This window comes from Aethina tumida, chromosome 4 (genome assembly GCF_024364675.1).
Source record: "Aethina tumida isolate Nest 87 chromosome 4, icAetTumi1.1, whole genome shotgun sequence".
In the NCBI taxonomy this organism is placed as follows: domain Eukaryota; kingdom Metazoa; phylum Arthropoda; class Insecta; order Coleoptera; family Nitidulidae; genus Aethina; species Aethina tumida.
The window spans coordinates 7,129,023-7,143,696 of NC_065438.1; the positions used below are offsets into that span (position 1 = coordinate 7,129,023).

General features: G+C 25.9%; 4 protein-coding genes across 7 annotated transcripts in view; 2 read left to right on the top strand and 2 right to left on the bottom strand.

Moving 5' to 3' along the window:
- Positions 1 to 4,645, bottom strand: part of LOC109601307 (forkhead box protein L2) — a 37,064-nt gene extending 32,419 nt beyond the window's left edge. Inside the window, exon 1 of the mRNA XM_049966594.1 lies at positions 4,326 to 4,645. Coding sequence (XP_049822551.1) covers positions 4,326 to 4,418 — 93 coding nt within the window. The 5' untranslated portion in view covers positions 4,419 to 4,645. The remainder of the gene's footprint in view (positions 1 to 4,325) is intronic.
- Positions 4,646 to 9,166: 4,521 nt separating this feature from the next.
- On the top strand, positions 9,167 to 10,775 carry LOC109601319 (tRNA N6-adenosine threonylcarbamoyltransferase, mitochondrial). Of its 2 annotated transcripts, none has more exons than XM_049966207.1 (6): positions 9,167 to 9,398; positions 9,442 to 9,585; positions 9,634 to 9,890; positions 9,946 to 10,153; positions 10,208 to 10,502; positions 10,559 to 10,775. In XM_049966207.1, coding segments are annotated over exons 1-6 (1,098 nt in total). In that variant the 5' UTR covers positions 9,167 to 9,397; the 3' UTR covers positions 10,752 to 10,775. The 2 variants fall into 2 exon arrangements, with proteins under 2 accessions (XP_049822164.1, XP_019873107.2); XM_020017548.2 differs by having other exon boundaries at positions 9,452 to 9,585.
- LOC109601320 (GTP-binding protein 10 homolog) lies at positions 10,762 to 12,295 on the bottom strand. The gene is made up of 6 exons (XM_020017550.2): positions 12,097 to 12,295; positions 11,825 to 12,042; positions 11,556 to 11,774; positions 11,262 to 11,500; positions 11,078 to 11,201; positions 10,762 to 11,029 (listed from the first exon to the last, which is right to left on the bottom strand). Exons 1-6 carry the CDS (start codon positions 12,222 to 12,224, stop codon positions 10,803 to 10,805), a joined length of 1,155 nt encoding a protein of 384 aa, XP_019873109.1. The 5' UTR covers positions 12,225 to 12,295; the 3' UTR covers positions 10,762 to 10,802.
- Positions 11,377 to 14,657, top strand: LOC109601318 (inositol-pentakisphosphate 2-kinase). Of its 3 annotated transcripts, none has more exons than XM_020017545.2 (2): positions 11,377 to 11,428; positions 13,026 to 14,657. In XM_020017545.2, exons 1-2 carry the CDS (start codon positions 11,408 to 11,410, stop codon positions 14,388 to 14,390), a joined length of 1,386 nt encoding a protein of 461 aa, XP_019873104.1. In that variant the 5' UTR covers positions 11,377 to 11,407; the 3' UTR covers positions 14,391 to 14,657. The 3 variants fall into 3 exon arrangements, with proteins under 3 accessions (XP_019873104.1, XP_019873105.1, XP_019873106.1); XM_020017546.2 differs by lacking the exon at positions 11,377 to 11,428 and adding an exon at positions 12,643 to 12,952; XM_020017547.2 differs by lacking the exon at positions 11,377 to 11,428 and adding an exon at positions 12,644 to 12,835.
- The last annotated feature ends 17 nt before the right edge of the window (positions 14,658 to 14,674 follow it).

Genomic DNA, 14,674 nt, shown 5'->3' on the forward strand with positions numbered 1-14,674 from the left:
CCACAATGGAAAAGTGATGCATTTTTTGTGACAACAACAAGAAATCGTGGCGAAAAAAAGTCGGAGATGAATAACGACTTATAATTAGCGGGGCATCTATAAATAAAGCGTTCGTTTTACATGTGTGTAGCAAAAAACCGTTTATTTACACATTAAAAAGGCGAAACGTCAGCGGTAACGTAATCCGCGTAATAACACGAAACGAAGGACGGTGGACGGTGGACGGTGGACGGTGGACGGTGGCCGGTGGCCGGAGGACGAAGGATTTATTCGTACGTGCATTCAATTTTAATAACGCAATCGTAAATCCTGACGATCGGGCCGCCGATAATACAATGGGATCGTAAAACCACGGCGTTTACCACCTTAATCGGTTTTTTCCTCCACCCCGAATGAATATGTCGATTGTTTCGGGATCGATATGCGATACTTATTGACTCGTTCGATTCGTGACGCTCGTTGTGTCAGCACTTAAATACGAGATGTGTTTTAGTTGAAAATCCGACACCCGCAACTTTTGTTCTACTTGTTACTGATTTATTGGTCATTAGCGTCACACGAATTGCCCCACGTTTTTCCATGGTTTTATGTTCATAACTTCATCACAACTACACTTTACTTACGCTTTACTTTTTGTGCGACGGAAATATCTGCACTAAAATTTACTAACTAATCGATTTTAACTAATCTAGTTTATTTGTATAATTTAATATTCTTAATTTAATCATTCAAAAACACAACCTTGTTTGTCAATATAATTATATATTTATAAAAACAAACTTTAATTGTTTACTATAAATGTTTTATAATATTAAAAATACGCAATACGTTTAATTTATTTATTTATTTACCAAAAATATGTTTATAATAAAAAATTAAATGACCTTTTTCAGATAAAAATCAATATAAATTTCTATAGTTCATATTGTAAATATTTATTCATCTTTTTTACTTTTAATATGAATATATAAACAATTTTTTTATTAATTAATTAATTAATTTCGAAAATTTAAATTATTTATTAACTAATACGAATATTATAAAACGTAAAAACATAAGTTGCCTTATATTTTATATTTAATTTTAAAAATTTTTAAATATCGATTTATATTTTATTAAAAAAACATCTAAAAATTATTATAAATACTTTTAAATCTACATTATTATTTTAAATTATTAAATTACTTTTAACTAATGCAAATATTATAAAACATATAAATATAATAAAAGGATAAACAAGTATTTTATATTTTATTGATATAATTTGTATTAATTATTGATTTTTTTATTAAAATATTATCTAAAAATTATCTTAATTTTTTTCATATTAATAAAATATTATAAAACATTAGTATTCTTACAATTTTTTCTCTAATTGTTAAGACATTTAATAACAATAATCGTTTTGGTTGAATACTGATTATTGTTTGATTTTTTTATTTTCTCATTTAATCCATTAATTTTTTTATATTAATTCACCTTTACAATTTGACTCGAAAACTAAAAAACGATTTATTTCTATAAATTAATGTTTTAAAATGAATGAATCTATTTTTTTAAAATAATCAATAGTAATTGTTAAAAATTATAAATACTTTTAAATCTAAAAATATTAAATTACTTAATTACTTTTAACTAATACGAATATTATAAACGATATGAATGCAATAAAAGGATAAATTTATATTTTATTAATTTAAATTTTTTCCATTATTGATTTTTTTATTAAAAATGTATCTAAAAATTATTTCATTATTAAAATATATATAATACTCTATATACTATATAAATCTTTACATTTTTTTTCTCTAATTCTTAAGATATTTAATAACAATAATATTTTAGTTAGAATACTGATTATTTTTTGTTTTTTTTTATTATTTTATTTAATTATTATTTTTTTTTGTCTACTTTAAACATTTCTAAATTAATTCACCTTCAAATTTAACAATTTGATATGTAAATTGAAAATATATATTTTATTTCTATAAATTTTTGAATTTTATAATTATATTAAATTAATTTCATCATTTTTCAATTTAAATATAAAATGAATCTATTATAAATATTTATAAATCTTATTAATTTTTATTAATTTAAAATTTTTTTAATTATTGATTTTTTTATTAAAAAGTCATCTAAAAATTAACCTTTTAAAATTTATAAATATATTAAATTATTTTGAAATAATAATAAAAATATTTTCTTTTTTCAGTTTTAATATGAATGAATCTATAATTATTTATTTTTATTATAAATAATCAAAAGTTATTGTTAAAAATTATTATAAATACTTTTAGTCTTATTAATTTAAAATTTTTTAATGAATGATTTTTTTATTAAAAAGTTATTCCAAAAATTATTTTAATTTTTTTCATATTACCAAAATATTATAAAATATTGCGTTACAATTTTTTTCTCTAATTATTATTTAATTTAAAATTAATAACAATAATTTCTTTGTTTGAATACTGATTGTTGCTGGTTTTATATATTTTTTCATTTAATTATTATTTTTTTGTTCAACATTTTTGTATTATTTCAACTTAACAACAATTTGACATGAAAATTAAAAATATATATTTTATTTCTATAAATTAACGTTTTAATATTTTTTTATAATTATATTAAATTAATATGAAATAATAATAGTAAAATTATGTTTTTTCATTTTTAATGTGAATGAATTTACAATTATTTTTTTTTATTTCAAATATAAATCGAATTTATTAATTAATTAATTTATTATTATAAATATTTTTAAATCTCATTCATTTAAAATTTTTTTATTAAAAAGTGATCTAAAAATTATTTTAAATTTTTTCATATTATTAAAATATTATAAAACTTCAATTATTAAAAACTTTAATAACTGTAATTTCTTTGTTAGAATACTGATTATTGTTTGTTTTTTTTTTTTTTATTTTCTTATTTAATTATTATTTTTTGTTCACTTTAAACATTTTTATATTATTCATCTTCAAACAATTTGATACAATAATTAAAAAGATTTTAAAATGAATAGTTGAATTAAATTAATTTGAAACAATAATAGCAATATTTTCTTTTTTCAGTTTTTAATTAAGATAAATTTTATTAATTTAAAAGTTTTTTAATTATTGTGTATTGTATCTTAAACTTATTTAAATATTTGTATATAATAGTTATCATTAAAATGTTATATAAACATTGGTTTCTTTACAATTTTTTTTCTAATTAAAAAATTTAATAATAATTATCTTTTTTCTAGAATATTAATTATAGTTTGTTTGTTTTTTTAAATGTCATATTTGATAATTTTGTTATTTTTTGTTCACTTATAATGTTTCGCCTTCAAACAATTTGATATTAAAAGTTTAATTTAATTAATTTCTATAAATTAAAGTCTTAAAATTTATTTTATGAATTAGATTAATATGAAATAATAATATTAAAATTGTCTTTAATTATTGTCTACTGTTTCTTTGAAACAAATCAAATTTGAATATATATTACTATTTCTTTTTATTTTAAATATTTTTGTAGATTGGATTTATCAATTTTATACCAAAAATTCTATATTTTTAAAAGTTTTATAAAATATTTAAATAAGTGTTGTTTTAAAGAATAAACTAAAATTAAATTAATTAAGTAAAATAAATAAAATATTTCTTACATCCTGAAACTTGTTTTTAAACTTATAATTATAAAATTTATGAGCCTGATTTTGTTCATTTCAATATTTTAAGAATATGCTTTCTCATTTTAAATTTAAGTTTTGATATTTACATACATATTATTCTATTTTAACATTTTAATTTTATTAATTCCAGATATTTGTAGTTTAATCTGCCACATTTTAATAATGATTCTTGAGAAATACGTTTATATCTTTTTGCAATCTCAATAAAATTTTAAATTGTTTTTAAAACATGAGTTTTTTTTTCTACATTATTTTAAAATTTACAAATTTTCTATATACTTCTAATTGGACGGACATTCAGAGATCATTTTAATACAATTTTCATACAGATTTTTAATTTTATAATTAATTAATAAAAATAAAACACATTTTTGTTAATTTAATAGACAGACTGATACAAAATATTGGTAGACAAACTATTTGACTAATAAAACTGTAGTAAGCAAGTTAATATAAATAATAACCGATTGAAAAGTCCGGTTTTATCTAGTTTCAATTACTGCTGATAAGCTATTTCAGTTTTAGTGAAATCCGTTTTTTATTTTAACTGTCCAGTGGGATATCAAAATTCCTCCAATAACATTTAACAAAATCAAAATATTTTGGTTGGATTCGGGGTAAGATGAAAAATAGGCAAACTTACTTGAGACAAGACGTGTTCGTTGTGCATTGTCGGCCTTCCGGCGAAATTCAGTGCTTCCGGCAACTCGTTCATGTCTCCACTCAGTAATCCCATAAAAATCAACAACAATCCACCACCACTTAATTAATATAGTTTATACGTCCAATAGTCAAGTGAAAACCGAGAGCACAAAACACCCGCGACAATAAACCTAAGCAACCCCTAAACGCGAACCAACGGACGGTCACCAATGTCCATGACTCCTTCGCCAAATCGTATTGTTCGAATTGATCGTGTCGGTCGGCTTATCTCGATGGACCGACGGCATTGACGTGCGGCTGTGTGCGGAGACGATGCCGAGCGGGAAATAATCGTGTGCGCGATTCCCGCACGAGTGGTGGGAGTGGCGGGTGGATTCGGCCGTTCTCCCACCAAGCGGGACAGGCGCCGCCCCCGGAGCGTGTGCCTCTCCGCGATCGAGATTTGCGAGGGGAACGCGAAATTGTTCCGATAAATGGATAGATCGAATATTTACACATTTAATAAGAGGAAATTAATTAATATAAAAAATCCTGATGAATTAATTGGTTTTTATTGAAATTAATCAGCATTAAATTATTGTATATAAATTGATTAAATATGTTGTAAATTATTGATTTTTTTAGGATTATAATTAAATGTTTCAGTACAATGAATGATAATGAACAATAATAACAAAAAAATTAGATTACACTTACATAATGTGTTATATTATTTATATAAAAAAATACATTATTTATGTTTTTATTCTTTGAAATATAATATAACTTAATATTTAAACAAAAGTAGAAGATTAATATTTTGTAAAACAAGCAATAACAGTTTTATATTAAATTTCAGTGAATATTTTGTGCGCAAGATATCTAGAGGCACTTTTAAATGTGCCTCTTCGCGCCAATTCGTTTCGTAATTAAACTCAAAATTTTTTACTAAATTGAAGTTTCAAGTTTTATATTATAAAAAATCAAAAAATCAATATTTTTTCATATATTTGTTTAAATATTCGATGTTGGCGTGATGAAAAACTTCGTCAACGTCAATAGAAAAAAATCAAAATTTTATAGAAAAAAATTAATTTTAAATTTGAACAATACTGATTTTTCAGGTTTTTTCTTGAAATTTTTTATATTTTATGCTTATTTTTTCATAAAGTTCAAAATTAGAATATTTTCAAAAAAAAAGAAAGAAATAGAAGTCTAACCTAATAATTTTTTTTTTTCAGATAGTTAATCATAAATAAAGAATATTTTCAAAAATAAAAATTGTCAATAACGAAATCTTTCAATTTTATTTTGAATTTTTGAAAATTTTGTAATTTTTATTAAATTTAATAAAAAAATATTTATATTTTTTTCATGATTTCTAATTTTTTTTAATATTCCATTTTTAAAATAATTTGGTATTAAATTATAATCATTTACGAAAAATTTTGATTGAAAAAAAAACGTTTTTAGTATTCCTTTTTAAACAATTCCTATTTTACCATCAAAAGATAAAGTTTACAAGATATCCATTGGCCCTAGTTGTTTTTTCTTTTAAATCACATATTTTTGGATTTTTTTCTTCTTTAAAATATTCAATTTTTAATAAAAAATAGGTTAGGTTAGGTTAGATTAGGGTCAATTTCTTTTTTATTTAATATTCTATTTTTGATGAACTTTCTGAAAAAAAAATAGCCCCTAGATTGGGTTAGGTTAGGTTAGGTTAGTTTGGGTTAGGTTATGTTAGGTTAGGTTTCTATTTCTGTTGTTTCTTTTTAAATACTCTATTTTTGATGAACTTATATATGGAAAAATATCGTTTTTTTAATTTTTATAATGTAAAAATTGTCAAATTTTCAAAAACCGCAAAAATCAGCATTTCTTTAAATTTAAAATTAATTATATATAAAAAAATGTTTTTTTCGATTTTTTATAGCCAAAAATAGGTGGAATTCTAAACAATTACCAAATTAACTAAGTGACTTTATTTATTTATGTTTGTAAATGAAATTATTATTAGAATAATTTGTATACATTTTGTTTTATTGATAAATAATTTGTTCCATGTTTAGTAAATTGTTGAAAACACAGTAAACTAATATTTTTATTTAATATTTTGACAAAATAAAAAAAATGTAGTTTTTATTTATTTTATTTACTTCAAAATTATATTCAATTAGAATTAAATATATTATTTACAAAAATGTTATTTGAAAATAATTGATCATAAAATATTTATATTAACTAATTAATTGACTATATTTATTTATGCCTGTGAATGAAATTATTATTAGAATAATTGTATATATTTTGTTTTACTGATAAATAATTTGTTCCACGTTTAGCAAATTGTTAAAAACAAAATAAACTAATTATTTTTAGAATTATAATTACTTAATTATTATTATTATTGTATTAAACTATTTAATTTAATACAATAATAACAAAAATACATTACACTTACATAATGTGTGATTATTTATAGGTTAGGTTAATAAATTTATTAAATTAAACAATTAATAGCTCTTGAAAATCATGTGCATGAAGATAAAATAATAATAAATTAAAACCTTAACATTTATTTTGCAAAACTATATTTTTATTTAATATTTATATTGACAAATATAAAAAAATATAAAAACTAACCTTAAAAATTGCATCCAATTAAAATAAAATATTTTATCTATATAATGTTTTTATATCAACAAATTAACTAAGTGACTATTTACGTTTATGAATGAAATTATTATTAGAATAATTGTATATATTTTGTTTTATTGATAAATAAATTGTTCCACATTTAGTAAATTGTTGAAAACATTGTAAACTAATTTTTTTACAATTATAATTAAATGATTTTATACAATAATAAACAATAATAACAAAAAATACATTACATTTATCTAATTAATTAATTATTTATAGGTTAGGTTAATAAATTAATTTAATTAATTACCGAAAATAAATTAAAACCTTAACATTTACTTTGTAAAACTTGTTTATATTTAATATCTTATATTGACATATTAAAAAATATATAAAAACTAACCTCAAAAATTACTTTATCTATAAAATGTTATTAGAAAATATTTTATCATAAAATATTTATGTTAACAAATTAACTAAGTGAATTTATTTATTTATATTTGTGAATGAAATTATGATTAGAATAATTATTAATAAATAATTGTATACATTTTGGTTTATTGATAAATAATTTGTTCCGTGTTTAGTAAATTGTTGGAAAAATAGTAAACTAACTCATTCTAAATGCCAGTTTAAATAACAAATATAACAACAAACAACAAAATCATATTTATGTGTTATGTTTTATTATAATTCCATAAATAGCCAACAATAAATTGAGTCGTGACATTTTAAAATGAGTCTTGCTTCGAATTAAATTACAAATTGTACCTGTATTAATTTAAATTAAATTTAATTCAATTTTTTTTTTTAAATCAGTCAAGTTTTATCAGTTTGAAATAGTGAAATATGTCTGTATTATTTGAAAATAGGTTTTTTATGTTGTTTTTTTAGTGGGACAGTAAAATTATGACATAAAAAAATCGTACGTGAAAAAATATGAGTGAAATAATGCTTATTAAAGTGAGCGACAGTTGATTTCTGGCGAATCGCTGATTCAGCAACCTACTGGCCTACACATTTAATTGCGCTCAGCACAATTACCCAATCGACACACATTTGTTTTTATTATACACTTTAAATTTGATTTCCACTTGACACAACAACAACTGTTATTATTAATTCTAGTCACAAATCGCACGTTTTCTGTTATGGAAAAATTATTGGTTTATTTAACAAAAATTTACAATAATGTAAATGTATATCATAAGAAACTAATTATTAATTATTTATGAAATAATTAATAAACATTATTTAATGTAGTCAAATGTTTTGTATAATTGTTAATCATTTGAATTTTGAATTATCTATCCCATTTAGTTGTTCATTCCCGACCAATCAATCGGATCAAACGTTACGAAATCGTATCGAATCTGGTTGATAACGGAACTGGAAAGATCGTATCAGATTCGAATGAACACGGGATTGGTGGGCGAGTCCAGTGGGACATTAAACCACGCCCGCCGACACCATTGGACAATGCGGACGAGATCAAGTACGGTGCGTTTAAATCGTTGCCTGGCAACAGGTCGGGGTTGTTATGGGGGTGGGAAGGTAATAATTGGGGACTTATTTGCTCCGGAAAATAATTTCGGGGATATTTTTATGTCGTTTTATTTTTAATTTGATTTATCGGAGATAATTTTATGCTACCAATTTTAATTATATGTTTAATTAAAATTTTATCTTTGTGTTGAGTTTAGTAATAGATGTGTAAAATCTTTAAACAATGAAATGTATAATTATTTGACTATTTATAAAGTTTTATACTATTTTATAATGACCACATATTAATGTAACATAATAATTAAATTGATTTCAAGCAAAAATAAATTATATAAATTTCTTCAATATTACTTTCAATGCACAATTGTATATAATTAATATTAGATATAGAGTAATTTTAGCAAACTGAGTTCTCTAAAAGTTTAATATATCATAAGAACATTAAAAATGTTTAATTTAAATCTTGAGATAAAATTTAAAAATTTAAATTTAAAAAACAAGCATGCCAACTTATACTATTAACCACTTTTACCAACTGTTAACAATAAAACATTTATTTATTTATAACTGAATATTTTAATTTTCTAGTACTAAAATGTCCTTCATTTAATATTAATTAACTTAATAATAATGAATCTTGATTCAAATGTACAACATAATCCTCCCAGTAGTTCCAATGCACACCTAACCTCCAAATCAAAACACCCCATAAATTTAAAATGCTGGGGAACTGTCGCCTAAACGGCTTAATGAGGCATTTAAGCCGTGTAAAAAAACGTTACTACAGATCCCACTCAACAAATCAACGCGGCATTATACTGGGTATTGAAACTTCGTGCGACGACACCGGTTGCGCAATTGTGGACACCGACGGCCACATCTTGGGTGAATCTCTACGCTCCCAACATCTAGTACACCTCAAGTAAGTACTGTGAATATCTTGCACCATTAAGGGATATATTAAGTGTGTGGCAGCAATGGTGGAATCATCCCCCCGATAGCTCAGGACTTGCACAGGCAAAACATTGAAGATGTTGTCAATGAAGCTGTGACGCAGGCGGGAATCTCGTTTAAGGATATTGATGCAATTGCCACGACTGTTAAACCAGGTACTATTAATTTAGTAAATTGTGGCTTAGTGAAAACATTTAATTTAGGTTTACCATTGTCGCTCTTGATTGGCATGAAATATGGCAAACATTTGTGTAGAATTCACAAGAAACCGTTCATGCCTATCCACCACATGGAAGCACACGCTTTGACGGCACGAATGCACGACAAATCTGTACAATTTCCTTTCGTCGTTTTACTTATAAGTGGTGGACATTGTTTGGTGGCAATTGCTAGGAAAGTTGACGACTTTTTGTTGCTGGGCGAAAGCATTGATGATGCTCCAGGGGAAGCTTATGATAAGGTACCTATACCTCTGAAATAAAATGGTAAATTTTGTTCATTGGTTAGGTTTATAGATGGCAAGAAGAATGAAGCTGAAAAACGTGCCAGAATACTCAAAACTATCAGGTGGACAAGCTGTAGAATTAGCTGCTGCTAAGGCGGATGATCCGCTTCAATTTAAATTTACAACACCAATGTTGGCTTATAAAGATTGTAATTTTAGTTTGGCTGGCATTAAAAATCAAGTTTTCAGACACATTGTACAACAAGAGAAAGAACACAGTACTTAGTCCGTATCTCAATCAATAAATAACAAGTTAAAATTTTAAATTTTAGATGTTGCAGCAGATGGTTTGATACCAGACATCAACAACTTATGTGCTGGCTTCCAATTGGTGATAACAAGACATTTGTGTCACAGATTACAAAGAGGTATCGAATATGCGGAGAAAAACGGTTATATTTTACCCGAAAATAGAACTCTGGTAGTCTCTGGAGGCGCAGCTTGTAATAATTTTATTGCTGAAGGCGTAAAAATGGTTTGTGATGAGTTGGGGTACAAATTTGTTAGGCCACCTCCTAAATTATGCACTGACAATGGTGTCATGATTGCATGGAATGGTGTTGAAAGGTTGTAAATGTTTAATATTTTACGTTGTATGTTTGTAAAAAAGATTATTACTTTAGGTGGAAAGCAAATATTGGAATTTATGAGGATTTTGAACATATTGAGATAGAAAAATCTTGTCCTTTGGGTACAAGATTGATTGAAGACGTTGCTGAGCAAAACTTAAGTTGTAAATGGGTGAAATTAACAAGGCTAAACAAACCTCAACATAGTTGGAAAACAGAGACAGACTTAAATGTAGTTTGTAATTAAATAAAACTAGTCTAAATAACGTTATTTTTATTTATTTTATTCTTAATTATATCACACTAAAACCGGCGTTTTTTCTTTTAAAGCGTTCTTGATATCGGGATATGTATTATCCTCATTTTCATTCTCTAAATCCGCCATAACGTCAAGGAGATTTCTTAATCTCTGTTTGACTTTTAAAATATCAGAGCTGCTTTCTTTCGCAGAAATGGGCATTATATCGCAAAACTTTATGGGTATTTTTGGTTTCATATCTACATCTGAGTAATTTTTTATAAAATCTAAAAAGGAATAGATAAGAAAGTGTCATTTTATAATGTGGGTTTTACCTCTGAAATTAACTATGTTATCTTTTATTTCATTGTACTTTTCTTGTGCATTCTCTGAATCCATTTTGTTTATTAAAATCATTGATGGCTTCAGTAGTAAATCTTCATTGTACAATTCAAGTTCCTATTACAAAAATTACAAATAAAATCACATAAAAACAAGATTTAAAATTTAAATACATACTTTGTTGAGGAGCATTATTGTTTCCAAACAACTTCTGTGAGGATATTGTGGGCTGAGTTGGAAGCCATTTATGTCAACTACCAAAAGTAATAATTTTGTTCTTTCTACATGTTTTAGGAAACTGTGACCCATTCCTTTGTTGGCATATGCTCCTTCAATCAAACCAGGTAAGTCTGCCATTGAAATTTGTCTTAAATCTTTATATTCGATTATTCCTAAGTTAGGTTTAATTGTTGTGACTGAAAAAAAATATTAATGAATAGAGAATTATTTTAAAATATAATATAAACTTACATGGATAGCTGGCAATTCTGGGTTTAGCCTGAGAAATTGCTCTTAAAAGTGTACTTTTCCCAGCATTAGGAAATCCAACCAGACCAATGTCAGCAATTAATTTCAAGTCCAAGTGTACATTATGACTGACCCCTGGCAAACCTTTAAATCCATTTTTCTTGTGACCACCTATTCCACCTCTTGCCAACAATAATTCTTCCCCATCTTTATTCAACTCTCCTAAAGTATTATTATGTTTATCATTTAGTTATGGATGTATTATAATTTACCTAGTTTTTTGCCAGTTTCATCAATAATTGTAACACCAGTGGGGATCTCAAATTTGAGGTCTTCCCCTGCAATTCCCAAAATGAAATTGTGCGAGCTGTGCCGGCCGTTTTGTGCGACGTATCTCTTGGTTTTGTTCCTTTTAAAGACGTCTTCAAGCGTCAAGTTTTCGTTGGCAATTACGGAGACATCTCCGCCCTTTCCACCCACACCACCAAACCTTAAATAAATAATTTTATTTAACATTTTATTGATGGGGAATGATTAATCTTACTTTGGTAGGCCGTTTCCGCCACTTCCACCCGCCACAAATACCCTCAAGGAGTCTCGAAAGCCTGATTTTTGGTATTTTCTAGTGATTTTCCGCAATTTTGCGAATAATGACGGTGTTAATATAACCATTTTTGTAAAATTTAACACATGTTATTGTTTATACTGGTCTATTGAGGTTAGGTTTATTGATGGAAAATAAAGAGTGGAGGTAGAACTACTAGTTATTTGTGATTAGTGACCTACTAATAGTAGATCTAAACATAAAAATTAGGAAAGTATAAATAGTCTTTAAAAATTACAAATTTCAATTCAAAATATTTATGTAAATTATGTAGATTCAGATGTAAATTTTAAAATGATAATTTGGGCAATATTTAATTACAAATTAAAATACCCAAGTTCACAAGGAAATATCCGTAAATCTAATAAAATAACAAATTATGTTAATTAAATTTGAATATACTGTTTTATTTTATGTGGTTATTAATTTACAAAATGTAAATAATAATTACACCAGTTTTTAGTGTAAAAAAATATGTTATGATTTGGCAACACCACAGGGTAATGAGGTCAATTTTTACGTATTTTTAATTATCTCCCGTTGGTGAGTCGCCTTGGGTGTTCTATGCCTTGGGCTTTCTCGTATTCTGAGTCGGTGACCCAAATTCCATTCCAAAATCACTAAAATGTAAATAATGAAAGTATACACACATTACATAATCTTCTAGAATCTCTTTTATGTAAGTATGTTGCATTATGCTTGTAAGAAATTAGCATTCCATACCACATTAACCGCAACAAAACAAAGCTTGTTCAGTGACAGTTTTAGGATGTTTGTCTAACATTATTTTGTTTAGGTAAATAATGCATTATTTAAAACAAGTTTTACTAATTTAATTGGTTGTTTACATGTGAAAATGTACGTTTTAGAGCGACATGGTGTTTACGAACTTCCTAACCGATTTTAAATTGCCCAACGACTGGTTGTACAGAGGCGAAGGAAATGCCCACTTGGTCCTGGCGTTACCAAAGACCAAACAAATATTACGCATCCGCAAAACTCGACCAACACTCAGATTTTATTTGGCATGGCTTTTCAATTGGATCAGCGACTTAATTTACTGGTACTTTGGCTCAGGATATAGGAACGAGAAGACTGACATTAAGTTCTACATGAAAATTATGCGACCCTTGTTTGGGGTTAGTTACGTAAGTGAGGCACAACAGGTGGTTCTAGCACAAGACCAAATCCGTCAACTAGAAAAAAAATTAGATAAGTTTAGGCCAGAATTTAGGAAAGACAAGATTTTGGATTATTCTAGGGCCACTTTGTTTGATGATTTCACATGTTTTACAGACGATTTTTTACCCTTCCAATTGTCAAACGACTCTTTTTCATTTGAATTCAAGCCTAAGCAAGACTGGGAACCAGTTGTGACAAGACTGTCAGACTGTACTTTTTGCATGCATCAGTATTACAAGTTAGAAACAAAGAAAGTTAGACAACATAGCAAATATTGTCCTAGGGATTTATTTTGTGGTTTAAAACCAACAGTTTCGAAAGCTTTAAAAAACCTAATTGATACACCACAAAATAATTTTAGAGTATTTAAAAACGGCGAACTGATTTATGACGATAAACAAAACGTGGAGTTTACGAAAGTGCTCAATGATTTGTTTGACGCAACAGATAAAAATTTAGAAGGAAGTTTCTTTGATCTCATGCACAGTTGTCTAACAAAAAACCTGGTGGGTCCAAAAACTCCGACTCGGTGCGATAAAAAATGGCTGTGCGAATGGAATAGACAACTAAATGCTTCCACACAAAACTATCACTTGGAGAAAGATTCAGTTTTGGAACGGATATTATCAGTACAAATGTTAAACATGGATGGAACAAGTTATTACAACAAACTATTAAAGAACAAAGAAGTAAAAGACTGGAGATACGTTAAAAAAGGACTGAAGGAGATAAATAAGTACCCTGAAACTTGTTTAAAATGCGTTATGATGCTGTTGGCTGAGAAAGACAAGGATTTTTTGTTCATGCCATATTTAATGGCTGCTGTTGCGAATGACTGTTCATTTATGATCACTGTTAAAAAGGTGCTTGAGCCTGTTGATGATGACATGGGAATAAGAAATATAGTTCATACGGAATTAGGTAGTTTTGTTGTAAGAATAGGAATATTTGATCTTTATCCCAAACCAGTTTCAACAATTGTTAAGCACGAAAATCGAAATAAAAAAATTTTACAAGCGTATCGTCGGCATAATCCAAATAAAATAGATTAGTTTTAATTGTAATTGAATATATTGTGATACGGAGTTTAGTTTAATATTTTTAATAAATATCTGGACTTTTTATAATTTATGTCCTTTATCTTAAATTAATTATTAACACAACATTGATATAAAATTATTTTTAGATCTCTTGTGAAATCGATCTCTAAAAACTGTTTGTGTATTTTTTTAAAGTTTGGCTATACATAGTTTAATGAAATTATGATAAATTATTGTAAATATTGTTATCAGTGCAACGTAAATTAAAGTATTTTATAAATAAAATGCGTCATTTG

What these genes read in the sequence shown, in the direction of transcription:
- LOC109601319 (XM_020017548.2), top strand. Translation starts at nt 9,196, where the DNA reads ATGCTGGGGAACTGTCGCCTAAACGGCTTAATGAGGCATTTAAGCCGT. An exon ending in TGCCACGACTGTTAAACCAG is followed by an intron (nt 9,586 to 9,633) that starts GTACTATTAATT and finishes CATTTAATTTAG; the next exon opens with GTTTACCATTGTCGCTCTTG. An exon ending in GCATGGAATGGTGTTGAAAG is followed by an intron (nt 10,503 to 10,558) that starts GTTGTAAATGTT and finishes TTATTACTTTAG; the next exon opens with GTGGAAAGCAAATATTGGAA.
- LOC109601318 (XM_020017545.2), top strand. Translation starts at nt 11,408, where the DNA reads ATGCTCCTTCAATCAAACCAG. An exon ending in TGCTCCTTCAATCAAACCAG is followed by an intron (nt 11,429 to 13,025) that starts GTAAGTCTGCCA and finishes TGTACGTTTTAG; the next exon opens with AGCGACATGGTGTTTACGAA.
- LOC109601320 (XM_020017550.2), bottom strand. Translation starts at nt 12,224, where the DNA reads ATGGTTATATTAACACCGTCATTATTCGCAAAATTGCGGAAAATCACT. An exon ending in TGAAACTGGCAAAAAACTAG is followed by an intron (nt 11,775 to 11,824) that starts GTAAATTATAAT and finishes ATAATACTTTAG; the next exon opens with GAGAGTTGAATAAAGATGGG. An exon ending in CAGAATTGCCAGCTATCCAT is followed by an intron (nt 11,501 to 11,555) that starts GTAAGTTTATAT and finishes ATTTTTTTTCAG; the next exon opens with TCACAACAATTAAACCTAAC.